This window comes from Musa acuminata, chromosome BXJ2-11 (genome assembly GCF_036884655.1).
Source record: "Musa acuminata AAA Group cultivar baxijiao chromosome BXJ2-11, Cavendish_Baxijiao_AAA, whole genome shotgun sequence".
Classification (NCBI taxonomy): Eukaryota; Viridiplantae; Streptophyta; class Magnoliopsida; order Zingiberales; family Musaceae; genus Musa; species Musa acuminata.
The window spans coordinates 6,256,209-6,279,733 of NC_088348.1; the positions used below are offsets into that span (position 1 = coordinate 6,256,209).

At 40.0% G+C, this 23,525-nt stretch overlaps 3 protein-coding genes across 4 annotated transcripts; 1 reads left to right on the top strand and 2 right to left on the bottom strand.

The window, feature by feature from the left end:
• Positions 1-11,138: 11,138 nt before the first annotated feature.
• On the top strand, positions 11,139-12,636 carry LOC103970659 (brassinosteroid-responsive RING protein 1-like). Its single transcript, XM_009384526.3, has one exon. It carries the CDS (start codon positions 11,626-11,628, stop codon positions 12,151-12,153), a length of 528 nt encoding a protein of 175 aa, XP_009382801.1. The 5' UTR covers positions 11,139-11,625; the 3' UTR covers positions 12,154-12,636.
• A 2,125-nt stretch (positions 12,637-14,761) lies between these two features.
• Positions 14,762-15,442, bottom strand: LOC135627864 (brassinosteroid-responsive RING protein 1-like). Its single transcript, XM_065134250.1, has one exon. The coding sequence runs from the start codon at positions 15,440-15,442 to the stop codon at positions 14,996-14,998; it is 447 nt and encodes a 148-aa protein (XP_064990322.1). The 3' UTR covers positions 14,762-14,995.
• Positions 14,762-22,993, bottom strand: LOC135582322 (NAC domain-containing protein 14-like). Of its 2 annotated transcripts, XM_065134249.1 has the most exons (8): positions 22,573-22,992; positions 22,197-22,486; positions 17,662-18,039; positions 16,677-17,573; positions 16,488-16,578; positions 16,250-16,394; positions 15,988-16,071; positions 14,762-15,503 (listed from the first exon to the last, which is right to left on the bottom strand). In XM_065134249.1, exons 1-7 carry the CDS (start codon positions 22,733-22,735, stop codon positions 16,041-16,043), a joined length of 1,995 nt encoding a protein of 664 aa, XP_064990321.1. In that variant the 5' UTR covers positions 22,736-22,992; the 3' UTR covers positions 14,762-15,503; positions 15,988-16,040. The 2 variants fall into 2 exon arrangements, with proteins under 2 accessions (XP_064990321.1, XP_064990320.1); XM_065134248.1 differs by having other exon boundaries at positions 15,988-16,394; positions 22,573-22,993.
• Between the last annotated feature and the right edge of the window lie 532 nt (positions 22,994-23,525).

The following is a 23,525-nucleotide window of genomic DNA, read 5'->3' on the forward strand; positions in this document are numbered from 1 at the left end:
CTAATACGTCCGTAGTCGATGAGTCGAGTGAATTATTATAGAGATAATAATTCACTGAGCCAGAAGGAGTTTTGATAGGTATGACTTACAACTAGTTCAATATTGGGCTTAAAGGGTCACATACATATGGTAAGTATTGCGACAAGTAGAGGTTCGGATAGGAGATATCCGTTGAAGCCCCTATCTTATTGGATATCCAATAAACCCCTGAATTATTAGATCATATAAATGAGATCCAATAAGAGCCAATGAGATATTATTGGGTATATATCCACTAATATAAGAGACTTGAGTAGTTGGATGGAGATCCAATACCCAATGGGCAGAATCCATTAGGGTTAAGTTAACAAAGGGTCTCTATAAATAGGAGAGAACTAAAGGACCATAGGCTATGTTTTTTTTTCTACCACCTCCTATTCTCCTCTCCCCTTCTTTTCCTAAGCCAGTAGCCCCTATTTGGGATATGTGGAGATTTGGACAGCGAATCAAGAAGTGCATTCGTAACTATAGTCGTGTGGATCACTACTAGAGAGGAGGACAATTGACATACTTCATCCTCTCCCATATATATATAGGATTTCAATAATATACAATCTCTCTAAGTAAAACATATCTATCTTATATGTGCGGCTTTTGATTTTACGATTTTTGCGTATCAATATGATGAAACCTTTTTTTTTTTTAATCTGAGATTTTTCTTTTTATTTTTTTGTTGCGCATGTGATATCGCACCTAGATTTCCCAACATTATATTTTCTACCCAATCAGCATCGATAAAGGTATGAAGATGAAGTGATGAATGTTTATGAAGTAGAAGTTCATGATTGAGAGTCCCTTTAAGATATTATAGAATACGTTTTAATACAAACCAATACGCAATGAAGAGTCGATGCATGAATTTTAAGAATTTATTAACCGTAAATAAAATATATATATACGTGTGAGAGATAAATACTGTAAGGAACCAAGTACTTATCTGTACTATATGGGATCTGTAGTAGGGCTACCATCATATAATTTGAGTGAGTCGATTTTGGAGAGTAGGGTAGTGACCTTTTTGGCATTCTGTATATTTATCTTTGATAATAAATCTTAAATATACTTCTTTTGAGATAGAAAAAGTCTATAAGGTATAAATATTACTTCCACTCCCATAAAGTAAGTTAAGGTTACTAAGTCTTTGATAGAGAATCGATATATCAAGTACTTAAGAAATTATTTGATCTCTATGGAATTATTCTCTATGATAATAATGTCATCTACATAGACCAGTAGATATATAATACATCCCTTTTGTTGGTACAGGAATAAGGAGGTGTCAGGCTAAGAGTTGATGAAGTCGACTGACATAAAAAATAAGCCAAGATCGGTATGCACTTGGAGCTTAGCGAAGTGAGTAAATAGTTCTTCATAGTTTACAAACATGATCTTGATACTAAGGGTGGATAAAGTCATGGGATTGCGACATAGAGATATCTTTAGTTAAGATCCCATATAAGAAAGCATTATTAATATTTAATTATCGTATATGTCAGCATTGAGTGATAGTTAAGCTCAAGATGAGTCGAATAGTCATCAATTTAATAATTAGACTAAAGATCTTTGTGAAATCAATACTTGATCATTGATAAAATCTTTTATCCAGTAAACATGCTTTCTATCTAGTAATAGATCCATTTAGGTTCCGCTTAATTCGAATGATCCACTTATATCCAATGATATTTCATGTGAGATGAGATGATGCAAAGGTCTATGTGGGAATAGGGCATCATATTCCCCACACATGATTTTACACTAGTATGAAGATTTTTGGGTTTGGGTGATGGTTGTGGGTTTAGTAAGCTTAGGTGGAGAGCTTATGGTAGCATAAAGATTAAGTATTTAACATGATTTGAAGATGTTCATTTTAGAGTACGTTATCATGTGATGTCTAGGCTTGGTGGTATTATTAGATCGTGTTAAATGTATAAGAATTAGTGAATAATTAATGACACATATCTAATCAGATTGATGCATTTTATTATCACTTAGTGAAGGAAAGGACAAAGATATCATTTGTGATGCTAAAGGTGTTGCTCCATTAGGCATTAGGCATTATGGAGTTAGTTAGTGGAGAGATAGATGAAGCAGTTGTAGAGATGGTAAGACATTAGTAAATTAGAATAATAAGAGAGTATAAGTTTAGAGGAGAATTACTAGTTGATATGGTGAGAGGTGCGCTTAAGAGGGTTTGAATTATACTTATATAAATCTAGCAATAAATTGTTATTGTAGTGGTTTGTGTTGCTGTAAGAGCAAGATTTTGAAAGAAAAAGATAGATTCAACAAAATTAATATAACATGATACAAAGACCTCTTGAGCTTGAGGATCATAGTTCCAAAAGGTATCATATTCAAAAGAGTACTTAATGAAGATATAAGGTTTAGATTTTGATGTTAACTTATGTGAAGTGTAACGACATAGCCAGAAATAACATAAATAATTAAATACTTTAAGTTTTTGAATGTTTGAGATTTTATGAAATAGTTTTTCAAATGATAATTGGTATTGTGGGATTGGAGTGAGCATGCAGTTAATGAGATATACTACAATTTGAAATATTATTGATCAAAATATTAATAACATAGAGGTATAGTGTAGGAGGGTGAGACTAATCTCAACTATATGTCGGTGCTCTCGTCCAGCAGAGCCAACTAGTTCAGATATGTGTGTTGGTGACTTGAGATAAGTTGTTAGAGCTTAGTATTTATCTCCTCTATAGTAAAATATTTTAATGATAGATTGAAAGAAGTTCTCAATAGCTTTTTAAAATAAGTAAAGATTATAATGCTTCAAATTTATATTGAAAATGATATAACCATATATATTTAGTAAGGTAATCTATAAAAATGATATAAAATATGAAATTATCAAAGAAGTGGTGGGGATAGGGCCCTAGATATTAGTATAAATGATTTCAAATTGTTTAGATAAACAATTAGAGTAGTCATGATATTTGCTTGAGGCCAATTAGGTATAACAGTAGGATTGGATTGAGATTGATAGATTTTGAAGTGTGTCCAATTTTGTCACAAAGATGACATATGATTTTTTACTGATTACTAGTGTTTCTTAAGTTATAGTTGAAGTTATTTCTTGAGTTGTTTGAGTTGAAGTTGCTATTATAGTTGGAGGGTTGATGGTGTAATAGAGGATGATGGCTTTGTATATTATCCATGTTTCTAGAAGGCATATTATTCAGTCCTTTATTGGAGTTTTTATTGCTTTGATTAATTTTCTAGTTGAATTGAACTGTGATAGCAAGTCTCGTCTTCCTCCTTTATATTTGATGCTCCAATTATTATTTTCTGATAATAAAGATAATCTCAATCATATGGGACGGAAGATCCCATGATACAGGCATTCATGATAAATCATGATAATGTCTAATTGAGTTTTTGGCTCTCGTAGAAACACAAGATTGAGCTTTCATCAACTAGTTGTACTATTATTGAATTATATGCTCGAATTGCTATCATCAGTTCTTTATATTCATCTCCTAAGCCATTGTGAGTATGAACGATGACTTTTTCATTACTCAAGGGATAACTTATTAAAGTCAAATCATATTTAATATCTTTTAGATTTTATATATCATTAACAATAGTATCTCCCTCTTATGTTATTTTTATCGGAATAGATAAAAGATTTAGCATATGAGTGCGAGAGCGATTAGCAAGTGTAGTTTATAACTTGGATCATACTTCTATCGTAATGTTGCATGAAAAGATTAATGGTGCTATGGAGCCGGTAACTAAGATTTGAATGGCTTGTAGAATAAGGTAATCTTATTGTAATTAGAACTTCTAATAAAGATTTACCATTCGGAAAGGTTTTCTTGATATTTAGATTTTTTTCTAGTGGACAACTAAGAGAGTCATCGATGTAACCCAATGGATCATATCTAAAGAAGAGATTTGTTAATTGTACTCATCAAAATACATAATTATCACTAGAGAACTTGGGGATTAGAATTGCTACATTAATATATAAAAGTCTTGTAGGTTGAGATGAACTATTATTTCTTAAGTAAATAATAATTGAAACATTAAATGTAAAGAAGAAAGACATGCTGAGAAAATATTGTGATCCAATAAGAGAAATCCAGAACCAATTGATAGTCTAGTTTGAATACACAGATGGCGAAGATATAATCTATTGAAGGAGATCAGATATAAGAAGTGCACATGAAAAGTTCTCAATCAGAGCAAAATATTTATCTCCTCCATCATAGCAAAATATTTTAATGATAGATTGAAAGAGTTCTCAATCAGCTTTCTAAAATAAGTAAATATTATAGTGTTGAATCTCGGATTTTGATGATGAAGTCAATTGTCATTTGTTATCTAATCTATGTGTTGAGATAAGTGTGCAGGATTAACTACGATGAGATTAAGACAAGCAGCAGGAGTTGCCCCGGAGTCAAGATCATGATCACGTTGGGAGTTCGAGAGTTCGACGGAAGTTCGGACGGTCGTCGGAGGTTCAGAGAGAACAGATCCGAGAAGTCCAGAAGCTTGCCAAGCGAAGCTCGTCGGAACTCGCCAAGTGGATCGTCGCAAAGTCCAGGAGTATGCCGGATGTCCGCAGAAGGATCACCGAGGGTTGTCGGTTGATCGACGGAAGTTGGCCGGAAACTCGCCGGAAGAAGCGATTGACGCATCGGAGCAAGCTGCAGAAGTTGTCTTAGAGATAATCGTAGTTAGCACGATGATTAAGCAGGAAAATGGGAGGTGATCCCATTAGCTTAATCTTGGGGCAATTGGGCCCCTGAAAAGATTCAAGTGGGTCGAATGGAGTGAACCATTCGGACCATGATTGCACCAGGAGGTGCAACCGCCCCAGCCAGGAGGTGCAACCGCCTGGGCTGAGGGGTTGAGAGGTGCAACCGCCCCAGCCAGGAGGTGCAACCGCCTGGGCCGAGGGGCTGGGAGGTGCAACCGCCCCAGCCAGGAGGTGCAACCGCCAGGGCTGCACGGCTGGGAGGTGCAACCGCTCCAGCCAAGAGGTTGCACCGCCAGAGCTCAAGTTCCGAGCTCTGCCAGGCGATGCAACCACCAAGCTCAGTCTTCGAGCTTTGGCAGAGTGGTGCATCAGCCTGAGCTCAGTCTCGAGCTTTGCCAGGTGATGAATTCACCAAGCTCGGTCTTCGAGCTATGGCAGAATGGTGCATCAGCTTGAGCTCAGTTTGGAGCTCTGCCAAGTGATGCAACCACCAAGCTCAGATTTCGAGCTCTGCCAGGTGATGCAACCACCAAGCTCAGTCTTCGAGCTCTGCCAGGTGATGCAACCATCGAGCTCAGTCTTCGAGCTCTGGCAGAGAAGAAGCAATCGGCAGAGCTCAGTCTTCGAGCTCTGCCAGGCGGTGCCACCTCTCCAGTCGAGAGGTGCAACCGCCTGATCCCAGAAATTCTGGGATTAGATCGATTTGATCGTTTTGAGCTCGAATTTTGAACTGGGTTGGGGCCTATAAATACCCCACCCATTCAGCACTGGAAAGACACAGACCTATACCAAAATTGTGATCTTTTCTGTGATTCTAAAGAGCTCAAACGTGTTGTAAAGCCTTGAGTCTCCTCCTTCTGTTCTTCAAGTTTTCAACTGTAAAGTGAGGAGAGAAAGGTCTGTAAAGGTTGTCTCCTAAGCCTGTCAAAAGGAGAGAAACTGTAAGAGGGAAGTTTGGCCTTCGCCCATTGAAGGAAGGCAGCTAGTTGACGTCGGCAACCTCATCGGTAGAGGAAGCCAAAAGTGGAGTAGGTCAAGGCTGACCGAACCACTCTAAATCTCTGGTTTGCGTTTAATTTCGAGCACTTTATCATTACTGCAAACCTCCCTCATCACTACTGCTCTCTGCGCTTTCACGAACAAGTTCTAAGTGCTGTTCTTCCAAATCTGGATTCAGACGTAAACTCGTATTTTCGTACATTACAGTTTACGTTTACGTTTGATTCTGCAGAACTGTTTTCTGCGCTTTTACGAACGAGCTTCCTTGCAGTTTACGCTTGCATTTTAATCCTATTAATAACTGCAATCTGTCCTCTACGATTTTACGAACGAGTTTCAACATTTAGACGTAAAACTGCATTCGGACGTAAATCGGCTTTCTTCGGATTTCAGTTTACGTTTACGTCTTGATTTCAACTGCATACTGCCTTCTGCGAATATACAAACGAGTTTCAAAGTTTAGACGTAAATCTGCGTCTAGACGTAAAACTGCGTTTAGACGTAAAACTGCGTTTAGACGTAAATCTGCGTTTAGACGTAAAACTGCGTTTAGACGTAAAACTGCGTTTAGGCGTAAAACTGCGTTTAGACGTAAAACTGCGTTTAGACGTAAATCTGCGTTTAGACGTAAATCTGCGTTTAGACGTAAATCTGCATTTAGACGTAAATCTGAGTTTAGACGCAAAACTGCGCTTAGACGCAAAACTGCGCTTAGACGCAATCTGCGCTTAAACGCAAAACTGCGCTTAGACGCAATCTGCGCTTAGACGCAAACTGCACTTAGATACAAACTGAGAATTTGCTTTTGCATCATAATAGTTTTTGAACAAACGCAGCTTTTGGTTTTTAATCGCTGTAAGATTTCCGCTGCACTAATTCACCCCCCCCTCTTAGTGCTCTCGATCCTAACATATAGTGCTTCATATTTATATTGAAAAGGATATAATTATATATATTTAGTAAGGTAATCTATAAAAATAATATAAAATATGAAATTATCAAAAAAGTGGTTGGGACAGGCCCTAGACATTAGTATAAATAATTTTAAATTATTTAGATAAGCAATCAGAGTAGTCATAATATTTGCTTGAGGTCAATTAGGTATAACAGTTGGATTGTGTTAAGACTGATAGACTTTTGATGTGTGTCCAATTTTGTCACAAAGATGACAGATGATTTTTTACTGATTACTAGTGTTGGAACACTAGAACTACTAATAGTTATAGTTGAAGTTATTTCTTGAGTTGTTTGAGTTGAAGTTGCTATCATAATTGGAGAGTTGATGGTGTAATAGAGGATGATGGCTCTGTATATTATTCATGTTTCTAGAAGGCATATTGTTCTAGTAGGAGATTTGATTATCTTTTCTGGTTGAATTGAACTGTCATAGCAGGTCTCGTCTTCCTCTTTTACATCTAATGCTCCAATTATTATTTTCTGATGACAAAAATAATCTCAATCATGTGGGACGGAAGATCCCATGATACAGGCATTATCATGATAGATTATGATAATGATCTATCATGATAATGTCTAATTAAGCTTCTGTCTCTTATAGAAATACAAGATTGAGCTTTTATCAACTAGTTATACTATTATTGAGTTATATGCCCGAATTGCTATCATCAATTCTTTATATTCATCTCCTAAGCCATTGAGAGTATGAATAATGACTTCTTCATTATTCATGGGATAACCTATTAAAGTCAAAACATATATAATAACTTTTATATTTTATATATTATTAGCAATTGTATCTCCCTCTTATGTTGTTTTCGACGGAGTAGATAACAGATTTAGCATATGAGTGCGAGAGCAATTAGCAAGTGTAGTTTATAACTTGGATCATACTTCTATCGTAGTGTTAAATGAAAAGATTAATGGTGCTATGGAGCCGGTAACTAAGGTTTGAATGGCTTGTAGAATAAGATAATCTTATTATAACTAGAACTTCTAATAAAGATTTGCTATTGGGATAGGCTTTCTTGATATTGGGATTTTTTTTCTAGTGGACAACTAAGAGAGTATATAGCCCAATGAATCATATCTAAAGAAGAGATTGGTTAATTGTACTCATCAAAATACATAATTGTCACCGGAGAACTTAAAGGGGATTAGAATTGCTTCATTAATATATAAAAGTCTTGTAGGTTGAGATAAACTATTATTTTTAAGTAAACAGTAATTGGAACATTAAATGTAGAGGAGAAAGACACATTGAGGAAATATTGTGATCCAATAAGAGAAATCCAGAACCGATTGATAGTCTAGTTTGAATACACAGATGGTGAAGATATAATTTGTTGTTGAAGGAGATCAGATATAAGAAGTACACATGAGAAGATCTAATCTGATGAAGGAAATCAGATCTAAGAAGTACACATAGGAGGATCTGATTTGAGATGTGCAAAAGAAGGCGATCTCTTTCATTCTTTCTTGAGTCCCCTCGATTGCGAGTGCTGATGGTGTAGTTAAAAAGATGGTGATAAGCAATGGACTATCGTCGAGAGGTCGATTATGGATCCGAGGCACTAGTGAGTTCAATAGTTGACGAGAATGTGATAAGGACATTGATAAAAATGCTGAGTAGTAGGAAAGAGCAAAGGGAATTCCCACCAAGCAAAAAATCTATTGTAGAGCATATTACGCTAGGAGATTGGTAAGGTGGAGTCACATGTCTTTATTTTCAGTGCAACGATAGAATTTGAAAGTAGAAAGAGTTATAAAGTAGCAACAGAGTAGGTGCGGAAGAGGAATAACAGTCGCCAGCAAGGTAGAGGAAGAGAGAGCGAGGAAAAGGGATGATCTCATTGAGATAATATATATTTATGCAGGTTTTATGGGAAAATTCATTCAAATTATGTACTTATATTTATGATTAATCCTCAAATCATAAATTGATTGAGGGTTAGAACATTTAAAGAATATTTATGATTAATCCTCAAATCATAATTTTGTGTATGATGATTTTCAATTATGTCTTTGCAAGATTGAGCTTCTATCATAAATATCAATCTTAAATCAATGCAACTGTAATATCATACGAGTGAGAGATTTTATAAGAAAGTCTTCTAGTTGGTCAAAAAGATTTAAGTGATCTTCCAAAGGAAGGAAACAATAACGTTGTCATCAATCCATAATACACATAATTAAGGATTAGAATATATAAGGAATTGAAAGTTATCATTTCATATTTATGTATATCATAATTTTCTATCAAATTTTATAGTTCAAAAAAAATTTATGTATATTCATGAAAAAAAAAATAGCTCGTAAGTTATCTTAAGTGAATCAGAATTTATCCGATATATCATCTCCCAAAATATTTCTCTCGCCTTATATCACATTCTTTCTAGATCCACTTAAGAGAAGTCATTAGAGCACTCAAATTATTTTCTAGCGTCTTCTCCCGTTATGATAGATATTTTTTAAGCATTACAATATCCCTTATTTGAATCCATTTCTTTCTGTTTTGTGTTTTACTTTCTTTTGATTGGATTGTATGTGTCTTTCAGAAGTCAGAAAGATGTTGGAACAATTCCCATCTTTTCTCTCTCTCTCTCTCTCTCCTCTTCATATTTTGGCACTTAGCAATGCATCCAAGCATGTAAGGCAGTGGAAAGCCATAAAAAAATATATAGCCAACCATTAGAGCAACATCCAACCACTAGGAAACAAGAGACAAATGAACCCTAACTTGCCTTCTTCCTTCTGTCCCTTCTTTCATGTATCTTCTCTCAACTTCTCCCATCTTTATACACCTAATGTCACCTTCTGCCCAGAAATATGTATGTCCCCCTCCCCATGTTTGCTTTTTATTGTTTTAGTTAAAGTGCTTTAAAATATATATATATTAGATAAATAAGTCAGAAAATAGTCTCATATGGCTAAGAGAGAGATTGAAGAGAGAAGATATCAATCACAGTACAACTTAATTAGATAGAGTTCAGTAAAGTCAAAAATTAATATGGTTTATGAAGAATTTGTTTTCCTCCTCTCCTTATATCGGAATATCACTTTCTATCTTTACAACCTTTTTGCAAGATGTGGGTCATAATTTCAAGCCCATTCACTTGGAACCAATGCAGCTTTGACAACCAATGGATTATAATAGTACTTTACAGCCTTCAAACCACAAGCACACAATGATTGCAATGATAGGTCATATGTCCATGGTCCATGGTTGCAAGTATTCAGCTTTTAATCCCCAAGACCCAACTTGATGTTATCCCCCTTTTGTGTTGTTATTTCCATTTTGTCATCAAACAATATCTCATCATGCTCTGAATCTGAATGATCAAACATCAATCAGACTCTGAAATCAGGCACAAAGATATATATATATATATATAGATACACCGGTTATGGGAATCGAGTCAAAGTCAACCATCACAGAAACACTCTCTAAGCTGTGTGATGAGATAGATAACTAAGAGTAGTTTGATTTCTCGGATGACCATCTATCTTATGTCAAGAACAATCCGACATTGGTGGTGTGAGTGTGGATCAGATTGATCCCATCTAGTGGAACACACGAGTAGAAGTCGTAGATTTGGATATGCCATCGAGAATGTATGGTGGTCGCGGACAAGGTGAACGAATTGGGGAGAATAATAATCTCAGCATTTAAGAGAGATTTGATGATGTATTCTCATTCCTTCTTCCTCGTTGGGACCATTCCGCCTCGCTTGTACTCATTCCAAAAGACAAAGCTGCAGTGACCATGCATGGGGCATCAAAAGCGAGCCAATTCGTAAAGGAAACTTGTGGTGGGACAGGCGCTGCGTGTTGAGTTCATCGTCACCTTCACTCGCGGGGGACCGTGCTTTGGACTTTGGCATGCATGGGACAGGCGCGAGGGGGAGACAGCTCGTCCGCTTCCGGGCGCCGTGGCTGCTGCTTTATTGGCCGACGGTGGCAAAAGACAAAGGAGGAGAGGAGCAAGTGGCGCGATGTCTCCACTCCCCAATCCAGAACAAAGACTAGTAACTCCTGTCTCCCCCATGTCCACCACCACCACCACCACCTGCCGACGCATGCAGCGCCCCTCATCCAGTGGTGGGATGCGTTACGGACTGATGTTGGATTGGTCTGGCCGGCACCCCGTCGTTTTCATGTAATGCATGCATCTCGCTGCACAGCTCTCTCGTTGCTGCTGCCATCAGTACTGCTAGTCTTCCTCCACCTTTGACTCCATCAACTGTACCTAAAGCAGAAGCACTGCTGATGGAGGAACGTGGTAGACAGATCATGGTCATCAGCTTTTGCTCATCACGACCGCGAAGGACAGATCGAGTGTGAGAACTCGTCCTGCTACCGGGGAGAACACACGATGAACCGTGAGAGATGCAAGAGATGAGAGTCGATCGCATTTGATCCCCCATGGCAAAGATGAGAGTCAGTCAATCTCTGAACAGTTGCAGAAACAAGAAAAGAAGACATACAGAAATAGGGAGAAATGGAAGGACGAGCATAATTTACAGCTCCAAAAAAGCTCATCGCTCGCACCAATGCATTCCGAGAGATAAAAAATCACATGTCCACAAGGGGATGGGGGACAGCCTCAGCTCCCTCTCCTCACTGTATAAAATGACCAATCCACCAGCTTTTTCCCAGACACAGCCACAGGGAGGAGGAAAAGAAGGCAAGTGCAGCCCCTCTGCAACGCCCCGCCCCGCCCCCCCACCCCCCCCCAACCCCACCAAGCCCCTATTAGCTGTAGATTCTTTTGCAGCTTTGCTTCCACCTTTGCTTGAGGGCATTGACATCTCCCCGAGCTCTTCCAAGTTCCATCTCTATATACCTCAGCCTCTGTTCCCGACCTCTTCCACTGCATACACCTTGGCTTCCTCAGCTCTGAAATGGGGTTCCCCGTTGGCTACCCTGAGCTCCCTAAGCTCTTCCTCCCCCTGTTCTTCCTCTTGGCCCACCTCAGAAGGCTCATCAACTTGGTCTTCTACTCCCTCGGCCTCGGCAGCCTGCTAGAGTCTGAAACCCAGTGGCATGACGCAGACATGCACCGCCACCGCCACCACCAAACCAGTCTTCACTTGCTTGCAGCTGAGGTGATCCAGGAGAGCTTGCCGGTGGTCCAGTTCGAGGACCTACTCGCCGAGCAGGACGGCGGCCAGTGCTTGCCCGAGGGCTGCGCCGTCTGCCTCTATGAGTTCGAGGGCGCCGACGAGGTCCGGCGGATGGTCAATTGCCGCCACGTCTTCCACCGGCAGTGCGTCGACCGGTGGTTGGCGCACGGGCAGTGCACCTGCCCCTTGTGCCGCGCCCCGCTCGCCAATTCCGACGCCCCTTTCCATCACGACGAAGACTACTGTTACTCCCTCTCGCTGCCGCCGGTGTACGCACTGAGCCCACTTCAGCTGCCTTCCTCGTAGCTGCAGAAGCGATCGGTGAAAGAGCTGCAAGTGTACAGAGGTGATGCTAAATCTGCAAACACGGAGTTGAATGCAATAAGACAGACGTGCCTTCTTCTTTCCCTCGCACGGTCTTGATTGGTAATGAGGCTTGAGAGAGCAGTGATGGATGTGGATTGGCTTTGGATTGATTGGAGTTTGCCGAGCAGATTTCTTGGGGACAACAAGAGTGTATCCAACATGTTTGGAGAAGAAGTGTGGATTTCGGACTGCCGCTTGAAGAATCTGAAACCTGTTCTGAAGTAGTTCTCGGTTGGATTGGAGGATTGAGAGATAAAGAAGGAAGAATCGAACCCTACATACTGTTATGAATTGACTTTTGTATGTGATCTCTGCTGTCTTTCTTCTGAATTGCCAGCAAAATTTTTGCTTGCTGACTACTGCTTGTAAGATTCTAACTATGGTTTAATGAGACTGAGAGAATGATGCCCCTTTCCAATTCAATCAGCTTCTGCACCCAAATTCTCTTTGTGTGGTTATCTTTGATTGATCATAAAGTATGCAAGTTTTCATTTGATACGGCTGATCAAAATTACGATGATATATCAAAATTATAATTAGCTAAATTAGTTAGCATCTTTTTTAACAGACTATTTGTGAGGGTTATCTCTTCGAATTGAGTTGTAACTTAACTTGAAAGAGTGTAGTTGTAACTTAACTTGAAAGAGTGTAGCAGATGTAAAACAAGTAAAAAAGTTAATTTACAGTAAATATAAATTGCAAGAAATAAATGCAAACCAAGTTATAGTGGTTCGGTCATCGTGATCTACCTCAACTTGACCGATTCCTCTTCCATCGAGGCCATCTACATCCGCTAGCGATCTTCCTTTAATAAGTGGAGAGAATATTTACACCCCCACTTACCCCTCTTTCAAACTATACTAACACTTAGATTTTTAAGAGGAGTTCACACAAGATTACAATAGCGTTTTCTTTCTTTTTGACTCTTAATTCTTGTGTATGTTAACCTGGGATGAGAGGGGTATTTTAAAAATATCTCATCCCGGGTTTCCCGGGTACGGGCGGTACCACCGCTTGTGCTGGGCAGTACCATAGCCTGACACCCTGACACTGGGCGGTACCATCGCTCAGTCTAGTAGTACCACTGCCTGATAGTTTTTCGAAAATTGTGCCACGATGGTTTCACTTATTTGGTCATTGTCTGGGCCTTTCACTTGGCCCAACACATCCCAAACTTGGGTCACTGAATGAGCCTTTCTCTTGGCCCAAAACAGCACTATTTTGGGCCCAGTTGACCCCTAATCAAGTTGGTTTAATTACATTCTAAACTGACTCAATTAGTCTCTAAACTCACTCAATCTAGATATAATTGATTTCAAGCGAATCCTATGTTGTCTGGTATGTCATTGGTTCTTCTGGCGCTTCGTCCGATCCTTCAGCTCATCGTCCTCTCCTTTGGTGTATTGCCCAATCAGTATGTTGTCTTCTCGTAACATCCGATCTTCTTGGCACAATATCCGATCTTCTTGGCCCGATACTCGAATTCACGGCCCGAAGCCTTATGTCGATACATCGACCGTTCCTCCAGCCCGACGTCCAATCTTCTGACATGTTTGCTCCGGCCCAACGTATGATTCCTCCTACTTTAATCAATTTACCTTTTTTGATTGACGTTAGCCCTGCGTCACTTAAATGCATATTAGATCACAAACACTATCAATTGATTTCATCGTCAAAATCCGAGATTCATCATATATTTGATATACCTAAAACGATACGAGCTCAAGGACATGTTCTACACCACAATCAATGTCCATGTTGGCACTCAACGTCTATCATAGCAGATCATCTTATAGCTTTTAAATAGAGGTTTCTGAACTTGAGCATCGAAGACACTTTGATGAATCAATTGTCAAACCTAAGTTAACATCCTTCCTCCATATTAACACATGGTTGTCGAATAAAATAGATGACGAATTCAGATGAATCAATGGTCACATCAAGCAAACTATGGCTTTACTATAATCATGCCACTATGCATGTGTATATCATTTTCAAGCTTTAATTGTAAATCGCGATGAGTGGACGACCTAAAATCATGCTACTATACACGTGTATATCATTTTCAAGCTTTAATTGTAAGTCGTGACGAGTGGATGATCCATGACGATCTACGGATCCGATGGAAACATGCATTGGGTACAGTGGATGTGGAAGCATTTGCCTACATCTTTTTCGATAGCAACACAACATCTAAGTCCTCCATTGATGAGATCCACCAACTAATCCAACCTCCTCGAGGTCTTCTTGTGGTAGTAGCTAGACATTAATGGAGATTGTCTATATGATGGACCAGCCTTTTGGCTTGTCGGGTAGGTGATCACATGCAAGTTCTTGCTGTGCTTGTCCACCGCTAGCCGTGGTGAAGGAGGAGATCATTTCCAACAAATCCAGTACTGAAAAGAACAAATAGCCCTTTCCTTCTTTTTCTTCACTTCTTCCCCGGCCTGAATGAAACTGGAAAGTAATATAGGTTGAGACCCAAGCCATGACTACAACATGAAGAAGAAGACGAGAGGTAGAAGAACGGTTTGGAGTGAGGCCAAAGTTAACCACCAACATCTCTTTGTTACTTACTGCCTTTCGTCAATCCGACTATTATCAACCTTTTTTTTTTTTTTTTCCTTTACTACACAGTCAGAAAGCATCCGATCGAATAGATGTTTTCTTTCCATGTACAATTAATTACACCATTATTTGAACAGCCAAGTAGAGAGCAAATAATAGCTTCACCGGTGAGTCGAATTTCCACGTCCGGAAGGTGCTTCATGATGCTGAGGGATCAGCAGCCAATCCATCGATCCTCCTCGTCCCTTCCCATGGGCAGCAGCTGAGCTCGGCACAGTGGGCAGGTGACCTGCCCGATGTCCACCCACTTATCGATGCACCTCTTGTGGAAGACGTGAGGGCAGTTGCCGAGCTCCCTGACCTCGTGCCTCGCTTCCAGGCGCCCCAGGCACACCGCGCAGATGGCGTCGTCTCCTCCTTGGAGAGAGCTCGTCCCGAGGCTGGAGAACCTCACGACGGGGAGTCTGGCCTTGATGACGGAAGGCGGGGTTAATAGAAGAGGCAGGGAGGAGGGCAGGTCGGCGAGCTGCAGCGGGAAGAAGTAGTCCTCGTAGGAAGAGCTGAGGCCGAGGTAGAAGAGGGCCATGGAGACGGCGAGCTGCAGCGGGTAGACGAAGTAGTCCTCGCAGGAGGAGCTGAGGCCAAGGTAGAAGAGCGCCATGGAGACGGCAAGCTTGATGTGGTCGACGAAGTGGCCGACGTAGACGGGCCACGGGAGTGAGCTGCGAAATTGAGGTAGGAGAGGTATTAGTGCTGATACTGCAAGAAAGGGAAGGTTTGGATGACGAAAATGAACTGGTGGGAGACGACTCTCTCTCTCTCTCTCTCTCTCTCTCTCTATATATATATATATATATATATATATATATAAAACACGCCTACAGAAAGTAGTGGGGGATACGTACGTAGAGACGAGTCCTTATCATTTATACAGTGCCAAAAACAATCGAACAACATATGCACGATCTAATCTAAATAGTGGCTATTAATGGCCGTTACGATGTTGTCTATTTACTTGTTTTCACAAAATATGCCCCTAAACAGTAAGTCCATAACGAAAGCCGACAAAATAAGAGTAAAACATACTGAAAAGAAAGTCTTGATGTACTCACTAATAGCAGAAGACAAACCAGTCAATTAGGCACTACTGTTACAGCTTAATCATGAGAATAGTCATGGAAAGAAAAAAAGGAAGAAGAGACTTACATGTACAAGAGCGAGAAGGGAGTGACGGCACAAGTACAAAGCATCTGAAACCCCTACTTCTGAGTACATGCATACCCACTTAACCTATCAAGAAGAAAGAAGCCTTGTGGAAGTGATCATATACAGGACCATAAGATATCAAATACTTAGACGGATCATGCTCCATTGTATCCCGAGACATAAAGGCAAAAGGACCACCAAAAGAATTATCCCGAGACATAAAGGCAGAAGGACCACCAAAAGAATCAACCAAGTCACATACCGATCAACGGGGTGGCCTCTTGGTGGCTTTGGCCAAGCAGGGAAGCCTTTAGACGTATTCTCGTGGCCAATCGTCGGTTTTGTTCTCTTCCTCAACACAGGTTTAGAAAGTTCATAGGCATCTGAAGAGTACGGTGGTGCTCTATCTGCATGTGAAAAAGGAAACATGTATCGTAAATAAAAGCAAACAGAATCACCAAAATGAGAACACACGACATTAGGTGTTCCCTCTTCCTTACCATGAACTAATAACTTGTCAAGTTTGTCCAGAAGAGTGGACCCTAGAATCTTCCTAACTTCAGCCGTGACGTTAATTGCATGCACAACTGCCTGCAGAAATGGTCTGTGGTCTGTAAGTGATTCCAGAAAAGAAAAACATCGGCATACTTTTATTTGTTTATGAGTAATGATTAAAGATAATTCATCACCTTCATAATTGCCACCATGTGTTTGTGGCTTTCGCAACTGCTTGATTTATGTTTCGTACTGAAAAGTAACTTAACTTTGCATCCGCGTCGCAAACGGATTCCTCTTGCCGCTGTACCCATTTTTGCAGATTCGTTTGCAATTGGAGGGTGGTGTGCTTGCCGAGTGCCAATATTGGTACCTCTCCCCACGTTGTGCATTTTATGTTTCTCCAAATCCGATTCTTTTCTGCTATCAGAACATAATACCTGCAATTCCTTTAATGTTGCCTCCCTGTTTTTGTGATTGCATTTACTGATGTTAAATTCACCATCAAAACTAGGCAAAGGCATGTTTGCGACTAAACTTTGCAAATGAATCCTTCTTGCTGCAGTTCCCTGAGTTGTAGATACATCATCTGGATTTGGAAGTAGCTGGAGCCCACGAGATCTGATCTCGATTCCAATCTCCTCAAAGTTATTACCATCTCCAGCAACAGTCTCCTGGTTGCTTGTGTTCTCCATGCTATTAAACAAACCTTGCAAGGATTGTGAAGTAGGCACAACTGAATAGACTCCTGCAGTGCCGTGATAAGGAGGCAGACTTGCATTTTCGGTGTTCAACTGAGGCACCGGATTAGTAGACTGATTAGACGTTCCACATAACCAATCCGAAGATTGCATACTTGCCGCACTCTGTATTAATGAACACCGTTCTCTGTTGAGCTCTGCTTTCAAGTAATCATTCAGAGAATCTTGTTCAGCATTATCAACAGGAAATAATTCATTATTGATATCACCAAAAAAAGGATAGTCTGTGTAAGGCAACATCGGAGAACTGATGTTTGGAAAATTATCATAGTCTATTGGCTGGCACCCTGGGTCGCATAACTGGTCCAGAACATCTTGCAGATTGTCAAACTGCGATTTTATGTAACATGCTTTGTCTCATAACAAGGGTAAAAATCAAACATAATATATGCACGACTAAAGCTTCAATAGAACTCACCTTCTGTCCGTCTTCAGCCTCTTGATCATGTAGAGCCAAATAGCAGCAACGCTCATCAGGATGTGCGGAGTAATTTGTTGAATGATCAGGCATATCAGCAAGACGTTTATTGCTAGCATCTGGTTGCTTTTCAACAGGATCAGCTAACGATTCAGATTCTTCTGGTACATCTGATTTTGGAGATCCATGGTTCCGTGGAGTTCCAATTTCTTCCGTAGCATATGTTTCCCGTTGGGTATCATCTGGAAAGTATTTGGTATCATCCGGGGAGTATTTATTTATAGTCGGAGAGAAACCACCTGGCTCCATTTCATCAATATTGGAGCTTGAACAGTTTTCTTCCGGTTTCTTAAATAAGCGATAAAGAACATAACCACCCTGAACAATTGACAAATTATAAAATAAATATCCATGAAACACAGCTATGATACATATTGCAGCCTCGATTACCACATGATCAAACTATAATCTGAAATAACTAAATCCAACAGGTCCGCAAAGTTCAGACCACAGTAAAAAGAAAGATAGACCAGCATAATGAATACAATTTCCAACATATTAATGTGATGTTTAAATTTAACTATCTCAGGAAACTCTACCTCTAGAGTCCAAAAAAGGGTAAGGTCATAGAATTTTAAAAAAAATGAATAAAATGCAATTCACAAGGTCATAATTTTTTTTTGCTCCTGACAAATTTGATATGTGTCAGTTACAGATATACAATCTCAATGAACTACTTAAGATCCTCATAGCTGCACAATAAAATATCAATCCTATCAGACGAAAAAGGCACACTTGTGGCTTCTCTCATGAATTACTGGGAAATGATGGCCTAAGCGTCAGCACTGCAATGACAAATTTTCACATATAGAACCTCCACCGACCTAAACATCAACCAATATATGGACTGTTAAAGATTTCCACATAGCAATGTTTGTTTGGATTGACAATGACCTACAAGAAACGCTTTATTGGCCCATCTGCGCACTTAAAATTCTATCAAGAAAAAACATGTTATAGCGTGTGACTTGCTAAAACAAAAACATGAATTTCCCATTTACCAGTTGAAAACGAGCAGCAGTTTATATAGATTATCATTTGTGTATGCAGGTTCCACTGCTTAACATTGTCAAGATTCACAAGATTCCTTATTATGTGATGAAGTGCTCTAAATCTAGGTAGCTTGGCGATTAAGAGGTAATCATAAATACTCTGCTTTCTGAGCATATCAAGAAATCCAGTTCCTACATGCTCGAGCAAATTACACAAGTGAAACCAGATGTGTCAAGGTGAAAAATGGGGAGTCACTAGTGATATATTGAACTCAAATAATGAAAAAAAACAGAACCTGAATATGCACGTCAACAAAATGTAAACTCAATTAAAAACAAAATACTATATTTCACAAAAGAAAAACAAAAGAAAAGTAACAGCTTCCATGCCCAACTAGTGTGTATCTTAAATCATCTCCAGTTAGCCTACAATCAGCAAATGCTACATGATGGCCTAAGCGTCAGCACCGCAATGACAAATTTTCACATATAGAACCTCCTCCGACCTAAACATCAACCAATACATGGATATTGTTAAAGATTTCCACATAGCAATGTTTGTTTGGATTGACAATGACATACAAGAAAAGCTTTATTGGCCCATCTGCCCACTTCAAATTCTATCAAGAAAAAACATGTTATAGCGTGTGACTCGCTAAAACAAAAACATGAATTTCCCATTTACCAGTTGAAAACGAGCAGCAGTTTATATAGATTATCATTTGTTTATGCAGGCTCCACCGCTTAACATTGTCAAGATTCACAAGATTCCTTATTATGTGCTGAAGTGCTCTAAATCTAGGTAGCTTGCCGATTAAGAGGTAATCATAAATACTCTGCTTTCTGAGCATATCAAGAAATCCAGTTCCTACATGCTCGAGCAAATTACACAAGTGAAACCAGATGTGTCAAGGTGAAAAATGGGGAGTCACTAGTGATATATTGAACTCAAATAATGAAAAAAAACAAAATGTAAACTCAATTAAAAACAAAATACTAGATTTCACAAAAGAAAAACAAAAGAAAAGTAACAACTTCCATGCCCAACTAGTGTGTATCTTAAATCGTCTCCAATTAGCCTACAATCAGCAAATGCTACATGATGGCCTAAGCGTCAGCACCGCAATGACAAATTTTCACATATAGAACCTCCTCCGACCTAAACATCAACCAATACATGGATATTGTTAAAGATTTCCACATAGCAATGTTTGTTTGGATTGACAATGACATACAAGAAAAGCTTTATTGGCCCATCTGCCCACTTCAAATTCTATCAAGAAAAAACATGTTATAGCGTGTGACTCGCTAAAACAAAAACATGAATTTCCCATTTACCAGTTGAAAACGAGCAGCAGTTTATATAGATTATCATTTGTTTATGCAGGCTCCACCGCTTGACATTGTCAAGATTCACAAGATTCCTTATTATGTGCTGAAGTGCTCTAAATATAGGTAGCTTGGCGATTAAGAGGTAATCATAAATACTCTGCTTTCTGAGCATATCAAGAAATCCAGTTCCTACATGCTCGAGCAAATTACACAAGTGAAACCAGATGTGTCAAGGTGAAAAATGGGGAGTCACTAGTGATATATTGAACTCAAATAATGAAAAAAAACAGAACCTGAATATGCACGTCAACAAAATGTAAACTCAATTAAAAACAAAATACTAGATTTCACAAAAGAAAAACAAAAGAAAAGTAACAGCTTCCATGCCCAACTAGTGTGTATCTTAAATCATCTCCAATTAGCCTACAATCAGCAAATGCTACATGATGGCCTAAGCGTCAGCACCGCAATGACAAATTTTCACATATAGAACCTCCTCCGACCTAAACATCAACCAATACATGGATATTGTTAAAGATTTCCACATAGCAATGTTTGTTTGGATTGACAATGACATACAAGAAAAGCTTTATTGGCCCATCTGCCCACTTCAAATTCTATCAAGAAAAAACATGTTATAGCGTGTGACTCGCTAAAACAAAAACATGAATTTCCCATTTACCAGTTGAAAACGAGCAGCAGTTTATATAGATTATCATTTGTTTATGCAGGCTCCACCGCTTAACATTGTCAAGATTCACAAGATTCCTTATTATGTGCTGAAGTGCTCTAAATCTAGGTATCTTGGCGATTAAGAGGTAATCATAAATACTCTGCTTTCTGAGCATATCAAGAAATCCAGTTCCGACATTCTCGAGCAAATTACACAAGTGAAACCAGATGTGTCAAGGTGAAAAATGGGGAGTCACTAGTGATATATTGAACTCAAATAATGAAAAAAACAGAACCTGAATATGCACGTCAACAAAATGTAAACTCAATTAAAAACAAAATACTAGATTTCACAAAAGAAAAACAAAAGAAAAGTAACAGCTTCCATGCCCAACTAGTGTGTATCTTAAATCATCTCCAATTAGCCTACAATCAGCAAATGCTACATGATGGCCTAAGCGTCAGCACCGCAATGACAAATTTTCACATATAGAACCTCCTCCGACCTAAACATCAACCAATACATGGATATTGTTAAAGATTTCCACATAGCAATGTTTGTTTGGATTGACAATGACATACAAGAAAAGCTTTATTGGACCATCTGCCCACTTCAAATTCTATCAAGAAAAAACATGTTATAGCGTGTGACTCGCTAAAACAAAAACATGAATTTCCCATTTACCAGTTGAAAACGAGCAGCAGTTTATATAGATTATCATTTGTTTATGCAGGCTCCACCGCTAAACATTGTCAGGATTCACAAGATTCCTTATTATGTGCTGAAGTGCTCTAAATCTAGGTAGCTTGGCGATTAAGAGGTAATCATAAATACTCTGCTTTCTGAGCATATCAAGAAATCCAGTTCCTACATGCTCGAGCAAATTACACAAGTAAAACCAGATGTGTCAAGGTGGAAAATGGGGAGTCACTAGTGATCTATTGAACTCAAATAATGAAAAAAAACAGAACCTGAGTGTGCACGTCAACAAAATGTAAACTCAATTAAAAACTTAATACTAGATTTCACAAAAGAAAAAGAAAAGAAAAGTAACAACTTCCATGCCCAACTAGTGTGTATCTTAAATCGTCTCCAATTAGCCTACAATCAGCAAATGCTACATGACATTACACCGCTACTAACAAGGAACACTGCCTCCCAAACAACATTTAATGATGAGCAAAAAGAATAACATGTGGTGCATTAAATAATCCACATTCTTCGTGCATGACACTGTCCATAGGCTTCTTCTTGGAATGATTTCTCTATGTCAGAGGACAAGCATCCTCTTGATTCCATGCACAAGTCAGAATCATTTAAATCTGACATCCATTGTCAGGAATCAACGCTTTATTCAAGGGATACTCGAATAAATCAGGAAAAGCAGCACCTTTCCAGCACGTTTCTTTTCCCAGACAAATCATATAAAATAAGCAGCGGCCATATGCCAAGGGAGAACTGAGGGCAGAGCTCCGGACCTGATCACCGGCCTCGAATTCCGGCTCGGTGGTGCGGTACTCGTGCATGATCCAGTTGGTGCGCACGCCGTTGGGAGCGCGGCCGCGATGGAAGACGAGGGTCTTCTTCATGCCGATGGGGGCGGCGGCGGCGGCTGCGGTGGCCTTGGACCGGATGACGCGGTCCTTCCCCGTCGCCTTCCAGTACCCAGCCTCAGTGGCCCGCTTGGACCGGAGCCCATTCGGGTACTTCCTGTCCCTGGGCGCAAAGAAGAACCACTCGGGATCGTCCGACTCGATCAAGGACTTACCTGCGCACCACGAAACGCATCAAGTTCGAATCTTCAGAACAAATTCCAGTACCCGCAACCGAGTTGGAGCCAAAATCCGGCAGTACCTGGGAGATCCCAGGGTTCGCACTTGCAGACGTCGATCTCGGGGATGACATCGTCGTGGGGCTTGATCCGGCCAGTGTTCTTACCCCTGAGGTAGTGGCTGACGAGCTCCTCATCCGTGGGGTGGAAACGGAACCCCACCGGCAGCTTCCCCGGGCGAATCATCGGCTACCACCACCACAAGTCGAAGCTACGGAACCCTACCTCGAGCCGTCCAAATCCCCACCTGCTCTCTACCACAACTAAATCCACCCAGAAGTGACGTCAATCGGAAATATCAAGAACCCTATAAGGATTCCGAAGCATTCGATCGCTATAAGAACATGTCCACAACAAGCTTTGTGGCTTTGGGGCTTAATGAAGAAGAAGGATAAGAAAACACAAGAGGGGGAAGCTTCTCGCGGAAGACAAAGAGAAGACCGTACGGAGCGAGGAGAGAAAGAGGAGCGCGCGCATGACGTGTAAAAAGCCGCGTACCTCCGACGACAAAATTACGATGTGACACCGTATTTTGTCCTGTAACGGGATCGAAGTGGGATGGGCCATTACGTAATTCCACGGACCATGTAAAACAGGTCCGCGTCGTGAGCCCTATCGACCGTCCGACCCGGATCCAACGGTAGATGGGCCACTATAAGGTTCTTCCGACCACATTGACTTTGTTTGTGATCACGATTCGGATCCTGTAAACGGCTTGGTGGGCTTTCGGTTCAGCCCAACAGTGGGCAAGACTGACGTATGGGGACTGCGGTCCCATGGCACGCACCGAAGGTTCCACCCTGTCTCCGATCCAATCAGCTGCAAAGAAAATATAAATCAATAAATAAAATAATAACTTGTGAGGTGGCAAAAGTGGTGATTAAAAAAGGGTTTTAATAAAATAATAAAAGGCGACTTTTCTTCTAATTAGACATTCCGCCAACTTTTGATATTATATTCATGTGCGCATGTAGGA

Coding starts and splice junctions, on each gene's coding strand:
- LOC103970659 (XM_009384526.3), top strand. CDS start 11,626: ATGGGGTTCCCCGTTGGCTACCCTGAGCTCCCTAAGCTCTTCCTCCCC.
- LOC135627864 (XM_065134250.1), bottom strand. CDS start 15,442: ATGGCGCTCTTCTACCTTGGCCTCAGCTCCTCCTGCGAGGACTACTTC.
- LOC135582322 (XM_065134248.1), bottom strand. CDS start 22,735: ATGATTCGCCCGGGGAAGCTGCCGGTGGGGTTCCGTTTCCACCCCACG. Junction 16,579..16,676: donor ACATGGTGGCAATTATGAAG/GTGATGAATTAT, acceptor CCATTTCTGCAG/GCAGTTGTGCATGCAATTAA. Junction 16,395..16,487: donor TGACAAGTTATTAGTTCATG/GTAAGGAAGAGG, acceptor TTTCACATGCAG/ATAGAGCACCACCGTACTCT.